The sequence below is a fragment of the Acanthopagrus latus genome, chromosome 21 (assembly GCF_904848185.1).
Source record: "Acanthopagrus latus isolate v.2019 chromosome 21, fAcaLat1.1, whole genome shotgun sequence".
NCBI classification, from domain to species: Eukaryota; Metazoa; Chordata; class Actinopteri; order Spariformes; family Sparidae; genus Acanthopagrus; species Acanthopagrus latus.
The window spans coordinates 31,247-42,500 of NC_051059.1; the positions used below are offsets into that span (position 1 = coordinate 31,247).

Below are 11,254 nucleotides of genomic sequence, written 5' to 3' on the forward strand. Positions count from 1 at the left end.
ATGTTATATATTATTAAATAACATAAAACAATATATGTTTTATTTATTTTATTTGCGTATCATGATAGAATACATTAATGAAAATGTTAGTATGAATGAATTAATATTATTGATAATATTAATACCTTAAAAGTGCTTTTCAACACAAATTTAAGACAGCATTCCAGTTTATTTTTTTCAGAGGATGGATTATGAAGGCTTGAATGAGTGAAAAGATAATCGTTAAATATAGTTTAAATGTTGGGATATATACTGTGTGTGTTTGTGTGCATGTGTGTGTGTGTGTGTGTGTGTGTGTGTGTGTGTGTGTGTGTGTGTGTCTGTCTGTCTGTCTGTCTGTCTGTCTGTGTGTGTGTGTGTGTGTGTGTGTGTGTGTGTGTGTGTGTGTGTGTGTGTGTGTGTGGATTAAACTGACTCATTACTTAATCTGTCACTCTTTCTTCTTATTAGTGGACTGACGTTGCGAAAAATTGATGTTCTACAGAGTTGCATAATTGCATACCGAGTCCAGTCGAGCTGCACGTTAAATGAATGAAAAATTAATCATTAAATATGGTTTAAATGTTGGGAAATATACTGTGTGTGTGTTTGTGTCTATTTGTGTGTGTGTGTGTGTGTATTAAACTGACTCATTGATTAATCTGTCACTCTCTCTTCTTATTAGTGGTGCTGTGCTCCGCACAGCCCTCTCTGGACCCCTATAGCTTTGCTATGGAGGGGTCCCATTTCCTCGTCCCATTCATTCCTTATGGGAAACTTTTCACAGTTTAAATGTTGGGAAATATACTGTGTCTGTATTTGTGTGTGTGTCTATCTGTCACTCTCTCTGTTGGCCCAGCTGATCTCGGTTGCCACGGCGATCGTTGCCGACCACCCCTGGTAACGGTCTGGGACAGCTGATTTCTCAGCCCTTTCAGCCTCACATCTAGGACGTCAAACTAGTGCTATATATTCAAAACCATACATGATAGCACCAACATTTTTTCACTATCAAGCCAGAAAGGCCTTAAAGAACACGCTTATCAAGTTTCGTGGTCCTCGTGTCAGAAATGTGTTGACAGGAGCGAGTTAGAAAAGGGTGCAGTTTCGAAAATCCTCTTCCCGATTAACATTGGAGTGAATGGAGCCCGAGAGAGCCACTCGGGTCGGTCAGAGGCAGATAATTCAAAAACCGTAAATCCGACCGTAAAAGCGGACACATTGTGAGAGACTGGCGAGCACAGCCCACTAATAATAACACTTTTTTTCCCTGTACCAAAACTGACTCTTAAAATGACTCCAAAATATAAACAAACTGTGACTTCTGTGTCACTTCAAACCCCTAGTTTCTATATTAAAGTTGATGAAAGTTGAGGATTTTCATGTGTTACATTAGAAGCATCTTGCTAATGTCACCCCTATGACATTTCTACATGGGAAGAGAAGACGGATGGAGCCCATGACACATGGAAGCGAGCAGGAGTTGGCAACATGTATTGATCTGGTATTTTATTTATTAATAATTTCTTTATGATTTTGTTTGTTTGCATGTGTTTCTATTTTTGGGGAATATAATATTTATCAAATACATTCAGTGCTCATACTCATACTCAGTATTTCTATTAATGCTGTTTGACTTTGTACTAACTAAAGATGATGTCTTCCAATAGAAAATGCCATCGTGCCTGTTGGAAATGATATTTGCTGAGGTGGTCCTTCATGATGGAGACAGAGCTTTGATGACCCTGTCCCTGGTGTGTTCCTGCTTCAGAGCAGTGGTGGGAATGGAATAATTCCGGAGAAAAGTGCATTTTCTGTGGCTTGACAGTAAGATTACAAAAATGGTTGTAGCTATAGAGTTATGGTCATATACTCCATGTTTTCCATGTTAAATAAATTAGAGAAATCAGCTTATTCTCAAAATTGTCTTCTACAGGTGTTGCAGACTGGACCAGGTTCTCAGCAGTATACAGGGCAGACTTTTACAGAATGCACACTCTGGATACATGTAGGGAGTGCAGGATGACTTTCAAAAACTGCATACCAGGTATGAAAATTGTGCATGGAAATGTAATGAGTACTTCTTTTAGTTATTGCTACCTAAAGATAGCAGTGAAAACATGTTTGTTTTTAAAAATGCTGATAGAAGTTGTTCTCCTCCTTGATGCTCCGAGCAAATAGGAGGTCATGGCCTCATTATGAGGCGAGGTTAGTCTTTGAAAACAAAATGCTCGCAGCAATAAACTTTTGTGTCCCTCTGCAGCAGCTAAACTCTCCATGGTGACCTGGCAAATCTCCTCCTGTCAGTGCAGGCCTCCTCTCGACAATGACTGTGCTGCTAGCTTAGCTCCTGCTAGCTAAGCTCCTGCTAGCTAGCTTAGCCGAACTTGCTTCGTGTCCAATAAAACACAAATACTTCGACTGCGATGGAGAGTCCAACTCTCACACTCTCACAGCACGTTGTCCGACAACAGTTCATAGTCCGGTTCTGATAAAACACGACAGTGACGACACACACAGTCCCCTGTTAGCTGTTCCAGCCATTAAGCAGCTTCTTCCTCCTCACTTTCCGATCTACCAAGTGTAAAAATTCTAAAAGGTCATGAACTCTCACGTAATAAGAATTCATTTTAAACCTATTTTAAAACATTCAGAACCCATGATATTATATTGTACATTTTACTATCTTATTTATCTCAAAATATTTCATGCCAGCCTTCTTAACAACTGGCACCTTATCTTTAACTTGATCCCAAGAGAGAATTTTTTTTTTTATAATTTTGTGTATGTTTATTTTTTTTTTTTTTACACAACATTGACCATTGCTAATGACATACACAGTAATGAATCTAGCATACTTTCATTAAATAAATCATTTCAAGCTAAAATTTAAGGTTCAAGGTGTTTCCCCAGGTGTATATCTAAACATGTAACCGCTGACTGTTTATAATTATATGGATGCTGTCCTACCTAAATGTTTTTTCTGGTCATAGCTCTGCCAAAGCACATGAATGATTAAATGCCAATGAGGAAATATTTGACCAAGTTTACTCAGCTGCTTTGAGGGTGACACACAGACAAACTGAGACTGTTGTTGGGCTGCACCAAGTTCTGTGAGTATATGTAGTATCTTCCACCAGCCTCCACAATGTTCAAAGAAGGGCTTTATATCAGAAAGGAACGCTGCATTGTTCTTTCTTAGGTAGGCATCATGTAAATTATAGAAACTGTCTACTACGTAATTTCCCAGTCCGTTAGGTGGCGCTAATGGTGCTGTACCCAGGGTCACTAACCACCAGCCATTCCAACAAAGAAGAAAAAGAAGAAGAAGAAGAAGAAGAAGAAGAAGAAGAAGAAGAAGAAGAAGAAGAAGAAGGTAGACTGTACAGCTCGAATTTGTGTTAACCAATCTTTACTGTCGTTTCCAAAATGTCCAGAAATAGAGATTCCACTCGGTTTAGAAAAGTTGACGTCGATGGGTACGATGAGAACAAGTTTGTGGATGAGGAGGACAGAGGAGAGAACCAGGGCGGTCTGGACAGACAATATCCTCTAACTTGGATTTAATCAACTTACACGAACACAAGTTCTCAAACAGGGACACGAGCAGGTGCCCATGTGGATTCAAGTTAAAGCTTTGCAATATATGTTGACATACTCAGAATATTTGGGTCATGTTATTTGAGAACATTGGGGGAACACTGATTTGGATAATGTGTGCAGTGGGTAGAACATATCCGGTGAATAGCTGTCAGAGGGGCGTTTCCGGGTGTCAGTTCAGGGGAGGGTGTGGTCGCTTATTACTGAAGTAACGTTAGCATGTTAGAAACACTACTTTAATTTAATTAGTGTGTGTTTTATAATGATGATTAGCAGCTGAGGCTCTGTGATGCTGTGATTAAGGACTGTGACATGTCAGGGTTTAAAATTTAGAGTTGTGCAAAGGAAAAATGCAACTTGTCATATTGGGTATAAGCAGTGTGTGCTGATCCAAACACGAATGACTGTAACTGTGTCACAAGGAAGGAAGACAAGATAACTGTTAACTGTAATTTAGCGTGATTGTTTGATCAATGGTTGGCTGTTTTAATTCCTATTTTATAGGGATTCATGAAGACTAAATCAGGTCTAATTGGGAGTCTCTGGTCTAACGTGTAACCTATTGTGTGGATGCCTGCAGTGTTTCCCATACAAAGGCTTTACATGAAAACAATATGTTTCAAATAGGATATGAACTCCAGTCTCCTGACTGATGGTCCTGTATTCAACCCATTAAGCCCTAACCATTTTAGAGGTAGAATAATGGTCCTGGCACAATATTCATTCTGATGATCAAGGGAGCACACTGACATGTTTCAATCAGATACACTGTGAGCAGATAAGGAATTTTCATTCATGAGGGAACTTTTACTTCAAAATGGCTACAATAAACTTTAAAAAGAAAGTGTTTGTTGATTCTAGTGCCCCCTTTTGTCCAAAATGACACAACACCATCATCTGCTGTTGTTGAGGTTTTTGCTTCTGCTTGCTGGCAGCGCATGCAATTGTTCTGAAAGGCCATAAAGGCTGATATGCTCCTTGCAGTCACATTAATTGCATGGATCGGTGATGCCTTTCAGGAGGATACTATGAAGGAATGTTCCCTCATTCATCAGCAGTTCCTCTTTTCTTTGTGCAGTTAGTCAAATATATGAATGTTCAGGTATGGGTGTCCTTTGGAACTGCATAATCCTTGACTGCTGTTTTGCAAGGGGAACATGAATGCAGCTCTCCAAGCTGTGCTAAAGAATCCTCCAATCAACACCAAGAACCAGAACGAAGGTGTTATCAACAAAATGTACTTTCATTTAAGGGATGGTGATATAGCCTTTAAATACTATTGTGATATTCTGAGGCTAATATGCGGTGTGTCTACTGTAATAAACTCCAAGTAGGGCTGCAGCTATCGAATATTTTTAGAATCGAGTATTTTACTGACTATCCCACCAATTAATCGAGTAATCTAGTAAAAAATAATGTGGTAAACTTGCTGGGAAGCCTCCCGAGACAGATCTATAACTTCAACACAGATACTGTGCCACTTGCGCAGCAACATCTTGGGTCTGCAGTTTTTATCCCCCTTGTAAGACACAAACATTTGATGAACATCGCCACCCGCCTTATCATACTCAGCCATGTTGGCACACTGCAAAACTTATGTCTATGCCAATTCAACATCACACAGCCTCACAACACAACAGGACACAACAACACTCAGAACATGTACAGAAAGCAGCACAATGTAACATATACGAACAACAACAGTCTTATGAGCACTTGAGTCTCACGAGTCTTTTTTGCATAAGCGCTCACTGTCTGCAATCGGTACTTCCCCAGTTACTACAATAATTTTGCATTATTAAACAACAATACCAAATAATGCATAAAGAAAATGACATGACCTGTCAAATAGACCAAGCAACTGGCTTTTCTTCCTGAAAAAACATATCAGTATTTACTCCAACTATTCCTAACACCAGGAGTAAGGGTCTGTGTGCATGCGTGCGTGAGGGAGAGTGAGAAAGAAGAGTGTGTGTGTGTGTGTGTGTGTGTGTGTGTGTGTGTTTGGAAATAAGTTATTTGTTGTAGGCTACCACTCTCTTGCAATTTAAGACATTAGTTTCCACATCTTAACATGATATCTAGTCATATCAACATCAGGTTACAGCCTCAACAAATACAAATACCGTATGTTCTAACTAGCGATGGTAGGCTACGTTATATTAGCTAACATTCCTGTTTACGTTAGCTTGTGCCGGCAACGCTTGGTGAGCTGGTGCTAACAAGTGGATGCTTTCAGTTCAGATGTTGAATCATTGTTGACAAGCTGTTGTGGTACGCCAGTTCTGCTTTGCAGTAGACACATTGCACTTTGTTATCATCTTTTTAAAGTGAGAATTGATCCCAAACTTTGGACATTTTCTGTCTTTTACGGACAGGTTCTTGGCTCTCTGCCATCGCGCCCACTCAATTCTGAACGTAGTGGTGTGTGTCTGCAATAACAGTCTGTGCAGAAAAATGATCCCTGAGTTAAGCAGGCCACATAACACGGGTGACAGGAATTAAACGAGGAAGAGATTTTGCTTCGACAATTTTTTGTAATCAAATTATTAAAGTTACTTGAGTTATCGTTTCAGCTCTACCCAAAAGCACTTCATAAATGCTGGTGAACTTCCACGGCACTGATTGAGAAGGCCACTGTTGGATGGATAGCAGTTCTGCCATCATTAGTGGCTCTTGTTACTATATGAACAGTGGCTGAGGCGTATGTTGTTGTCAGCTGTTGAGCTCTGTGAAGGAAGGAAGGAAGCGGAGAACAAACAACTTCAATCCTGTCTGTGCTGTACAATCAGTACATGAGATTCAGATGGATGAACTTGAGCATTTTAAGGTTCCATATCATGCTCATCATCAGGTTCATACCTTTATTTTGGGTGTCTACTTGAAATGTTTGCTTAAATGCTTTAATGTTTAAAACACATTATTTTTATTTTCATGCTGTGCATTGCTGCAGCACCTCTGCTCACCCTATGTCTGATGGTGTCTGTCTCTTTATAACCCTTTCCCTAAATGTCCAGTCTGCTCTGATTGGTCAGCCCTCAGTCCTGAGCAGACACTGCCTGCTGTGTTCTCACATCAGCTCTGCAGCTGTGTTAGGAAGTAAGGTCGTGCTTTTTTTTCCCATTTTGATACTTTAATAGTTTTTTTATTGCATCTAGACATGCTTTATCACAGCAAGGACAGGAAATCTCACTTTCCACCACCTTTAACTGGTAATAGATTATTACTTTTTTCCTATTCACGTTTACACTCAAACTAAAGTGGTACTTCGTCTTTGTCTGATTCTTGCTGTTTCAAAGTTTAGAAACCCTATGATTCCTCAACAGCTCTTCACCAATTTCACCAACTTTTGGGATTCTGGCGTGTGTGTGTGTGTGTGCGTGCGTGCGTGCGTGCATGTGTGTGCTTTTACACTTGTGTGTGCGAGCTGAGCTGCTCGTGGTCAAGGTGCTGAGCAGTTTTAAGAGCAGTGACACTGAGAAGGCCGTGAGCTCACTGGACAGAGCCGGAGTGGACCTGCTGATGAAATACATCTACAGAGGCTTTGAGAAACCCTCTGACAACAGCAGTGCTGTGCTGCTGCAATGGCATGAAAAGGTGTAGTTGATGTTAACTAATAAACAGTTAATAAGTAAGTAGGGTAAAAAGATATAGTAAAAAGAAAACAAGACAATTCCAATCATTGATTCCATTTGTTTATTATCAATTAAATAATTTTTCAGATGAAAAAATTAGCCCATTGTTGGAGTAGGGGCAAGAAGATTGTGCTCAGTTTTCCAAATCAAAAGGATAAACTAATAGTTACTAGGTTTGGGTAATATGAGTGATGACTGTTTATATATATTATTGAATTTCAAAACATTAACATGTTTGATCAATAAACATCAGTAACGTGGCTATAATGACTAAGTGGGTAAGGCCTGCAGCTCCCCCCCAGTTAGTTAGAACTGAAGAAGCCTCTTGGATGTGAGGTGAAACGTCTTTAACAAACAGAAACATGCCTAGTTGCCTATGATACAGTGCTTAGAATAGACTTAACTGAGAAAACAACACCCCGTAGTATATATTATATATGTACGTGTGTGTGTCCACAGGCTCTAGCAGTGGGAGGAGTGGGCTCTATAGTTAGAGTCCTGACTGCCAGGAAGACTACAAGACCACCAGAGATGAGTGCAGGACAAGCCTCTTCTTTTTCTGGATATGATTCCTGTATATTTTTTGACCGAAGCTCAGTGTCTTCCTAATGCACTTCTTTTTTTTTTCTGCATTCACTATTAGTCACACTTCCGGGACTTAGAAGTGCTGGCAGTCAGACAGAGAGGTGCTGGCACCCCTAGCTGTCTATGTTTGGCAGCCATGCAGAGAAAACAGACACACTGGCTTGAAAGCAGCTCTCCATGCTCCCTTCAAACTGCTTCACAGCTGCTCTGATGCCTCTGCTGGCTCACTGTAACCCCTCTGCCCCTCGACTACACTTCTCTCCTCCTCTGAACCCTCTGAGTCATCCAGGTTGAGGGAACAGAACAGATTATTTTGGAAGAACTGTCATAGACTGATGACCTGTCCAGGGTGTCTCCCTGCCTTTTACCTTGTGCATGCTGGGATTGGAGTTCTTTTTCCCCCATATGATTATAACTGTTTTGTTTCTACTTGTACCATATTGTTGTGTGTATCAAGGCATTGGGGTTGTACTGCTCGTGTTGTTTTTTTTTATATATCAGAAATGAAAAACAAAAAAAAAGTGTTAAACCTGATTATTCACTGGTTGTTTCTTAACAAAAAAAGTCAGTGTAATTAGGGCAATAAATGTAACATTTTAACATTGAGTTTCAGCCTACAGTATGTCTAGTTCAGTGAAAGGTAAAGTCAGCCTAGATTCTGCTTCAAGCACGTTAGTTGTAATGTATCATTCTGTGTGGTTGGTAGACCTGTATCTACATCAACAGTGACAAACAAACACTTCATAATCTGATATTTTTCATGAATATGACCTCAGATGTTTTTAGGATGAAATGGACTGTATACTTCTGCTTGGTATAGATCACCAGTAAATCAATCACTTGATCTGTCAATCAACCAAAGTTGTTTAAAGACACAGCCAGAATTTAAAGGTAGATTCAAAACTACACAGGGCTGCATAATTGCCACTAGACTGTCAGAAGTGAGTTGACAGACACAGTGTGGAGGAGGAAATGTAGCAAACCCAGTGCTGGCATACAGTGATAGCTCCAGCTGAAACTAGGCAGGGCTCTACTACTAGACAATCTCTTCACCAATGTTTCGTCTTCACATTCTGTTGTCTGTTCTGGTCAGGTCGTTTTTGGGGATGTTTTAAAGAGAAATAAATAAAGAGATATATATTGCTCCTTGAATCTCCTGCTGAAAACTGCCCTTTATGGTTCTGAATCCAACTTTATCATTTCCCATAGTAAAAAAAAGTCTGTTGACTATGGAAAGAAAAACTGAAATGTTTTTCTACTAATAGGTGATTAAAAGTAAGTCCATAGTTTGTGATTTAGAGGGCAGACAATAGTAGAAAAGGGCTGGCACCATGTGCTCCAATGTTGAACAAACAGATTCAGGTTTATTTTCTGAACATGAAGATGCAATATACAGTTCACACACAGACAGCTAATCAGACACCAAATGAGACGGGGGACACTTCACTGAGTTGAGGTTCGAGCAGTTGACCTCTGACAGGCTCCTATCCGGGCAGTTTAGTTTGTCAAACTTTCTCAGTTAAGATTCTCATGGGGTTAACTGACATGGCACAATAACAAGTAAAACAATAACTGTATTAGAATGTGACAGTTCATTATCAAATCACAGTTTGACAAAAGCAACCATAACTGAAGATCCAATTATCCATTTTACGAGAGACAATGACCAAACTTCATCTGCTAATGAAGGATTATGTTAAAGTATCGGAAATCATTTGGACTGTAAGGAGCAATGAAATCACATACAAGTGCATTCTTTTTATTTACTGCAGTAAAATGTTCATCCAGGAATGTGCTGACTCAACCGACTGAATACTGTGGGAGTGAAATCCTTTTTCCAGATGTAACCATCAGCTGACAAAGCTCATCACATCCTGTAGACGTTGGCTCGAATAAATTCGTTATTTTAGAACTGCACTGCTAAATATGTGACCTGTGTATGGCAAGACAGGAAAATATTTCCTGCCTTTCATAAAATAATAGATTTTGCTTCTGAACTTGAAATATCAGATTTTTATAAAAGCAGTGAAAACCAGGCCTGGGTGTCACTATATAGGTTTGACTGAGGGATTCGTCATCTCACATTTCAGACACCCACTTACGAATAATGGTCAGTAGCAGCTGCCATGGCAGCACCTACAGATCACATCTGACAACATTTAAGAAACAGTGTGGTGGATTTAGTAGCATGCATTCGGGAGGTTAGCTGATTGCAATCAACTGAACACTCCTTCTCTCACCCTGCCCTACGGTGTACGCTCAAAACATGAGAGGCCCTGTCAAGAGCCGTGTTTGATTTGTCTGTTCTAGGCTGCTGTAGAAACATGTTTTGCAACATGGCAGACTGACTGCTTTCTCTGTAGATATAAATGGCTCCCTCTACAGCTAAGGAGACATAATTGTTGGGTTAAGGCCATAATACACTAACGAACCCGTAATTCTTAATATTATAATCCATTTCTGAAAATAGCTCTTCCTAAATCCCACACACTGAATCTTTAACTTGCATCTGCTTTTCCGTAAGGAGCCTTATACATGAAAACAATAAAAAAAACAAAAAAAACAAAAACAACAGGCCTCCTAGTGTCTTTTCACACACTTTGCTGCACTGTGTTGCCCACTAACAGAAAGGCAAGTTAATAAGAGCAACGTCATGTTTGAAACACATGGATGTGTTGGTGTTGTGACTCGTGTAGACAGTAATGAAACAAATTTACAGACAAAGATTAGGGCTACTGAAATTTCGTTTTCAGTGCTGACTTTCCTTGAATTTGGACCTTTTCCCCCCATGTTATGAGCTTATTTTTTAGTGAGAAAAATTCAGATTTTTTCACAGTCGCCTTAATGGTCTTCTGTACAGATCAGATGTGGCATACATTAAAAAGATGGTACAATAACAGGACGTCCATGGTACACGTTTACCTTGCATTCACTCCTCTTGCTCTCACACATGAATTGTCTCAAATGTTTCTAATCTTTGCAGAACTTTGAGACCCCTCACTTAGCACTTACATAGAAACCGAAACAAACTGTATTTAACACTGCACCAATGTGTCTATTCTGAAGGGGAAAAAAAAACAAAACCACACGTACCTAATGTGTTCTATGAGGTCATGTCTGAGCTGTAGATTGAGTCAGTTTGAGTGTCATTCTTTACATCGGAGACGTGATGGCGAGCAAATGTTCCAGTGATACATGATCACCTTCCACTGGTGAGTCAACAGTGAAAGGACGATGTTTGTGGAGATGATGAAAACTTTTAATGGTCTGTCTATGGTGCTGCAAAAAACCCTCCCACCTCCAGTCACACAAACTCCTGCCTCTCCATGTTACAAAAGACATTTATAAAAGGATAAGCCATAGAGAGCAGCCACAGATATTAGAACAGTTTGTTCCTACGGGTAACAGATCAAGACAACAGCTACAAAGTTATCGCAATTCAGGGTTCCCCAGTG

The 11,254-nt window shown here is 39.8% G+C and overlaps 2 protein-coding genes and 1 long non-coding RNA gene across 4 annotated transcripts in view; 2 read left to right on the forward strand and 1 right to left on the reverse strand.

Annotated features, from left to right (window-relative positions):
• Positions 1-1,348: 1,348 nt before the first annotated feature.
• LOC119011018 lies at positions 1,349-2,787 on the forward strand. Its single transcript, XR_005072107.1, has 3 exons — positions 1,349-1,483; positions 1,650-1,806; positions 1,916-2,787. It is a non-coding gene; the product is annotated as an uncharacterized LOC119011018 (long non-coding RNA).
• A 576-nt stretch (positions 2,788-3,363) lies between these two features.
• Positions 3,364-9,377, forward strand: LOC119011164 (actin-related protein 2/3 complex subunit 5-like). The gene is made up of 3 exons (XM_037084086.1): positions 3,364-3,545; positions 6,906-7,176; positions 7,674-9,377. The coding sequence occupies exons 1-3, from the start codon at positions 3,409-3,411 to the stop codon at positions 7,821-7,823; spliced, it is 558 nt and encodes a 185-aa protein (XP_036939981.1). The 5' UTR covers positions 3,364-3,408; the 3' UTR covers positions 7,824-9,377.
• Positions 9,378-9,641: 264 nt separating this feature from the next.
• The window catches only part of rnf2 (ring finger protein 2), a 16,670-nt gene continuing 15,057 nt past the window's right edge, over positions 9,642-11,254 (reverse strand). Inside the window, exon 9 of one of the 2 annotated variants that reach the window (XM_037083748.1) lies at positions 9,642-11,254. This exon is cut by the window's right edge and continues 1,952 nt beyond it. The gene's annotated coding sequence lies outside the window, so the exon portion shown is untranslated. The other variant, XM_037083749.1, reaches the window with a different exon arrangement.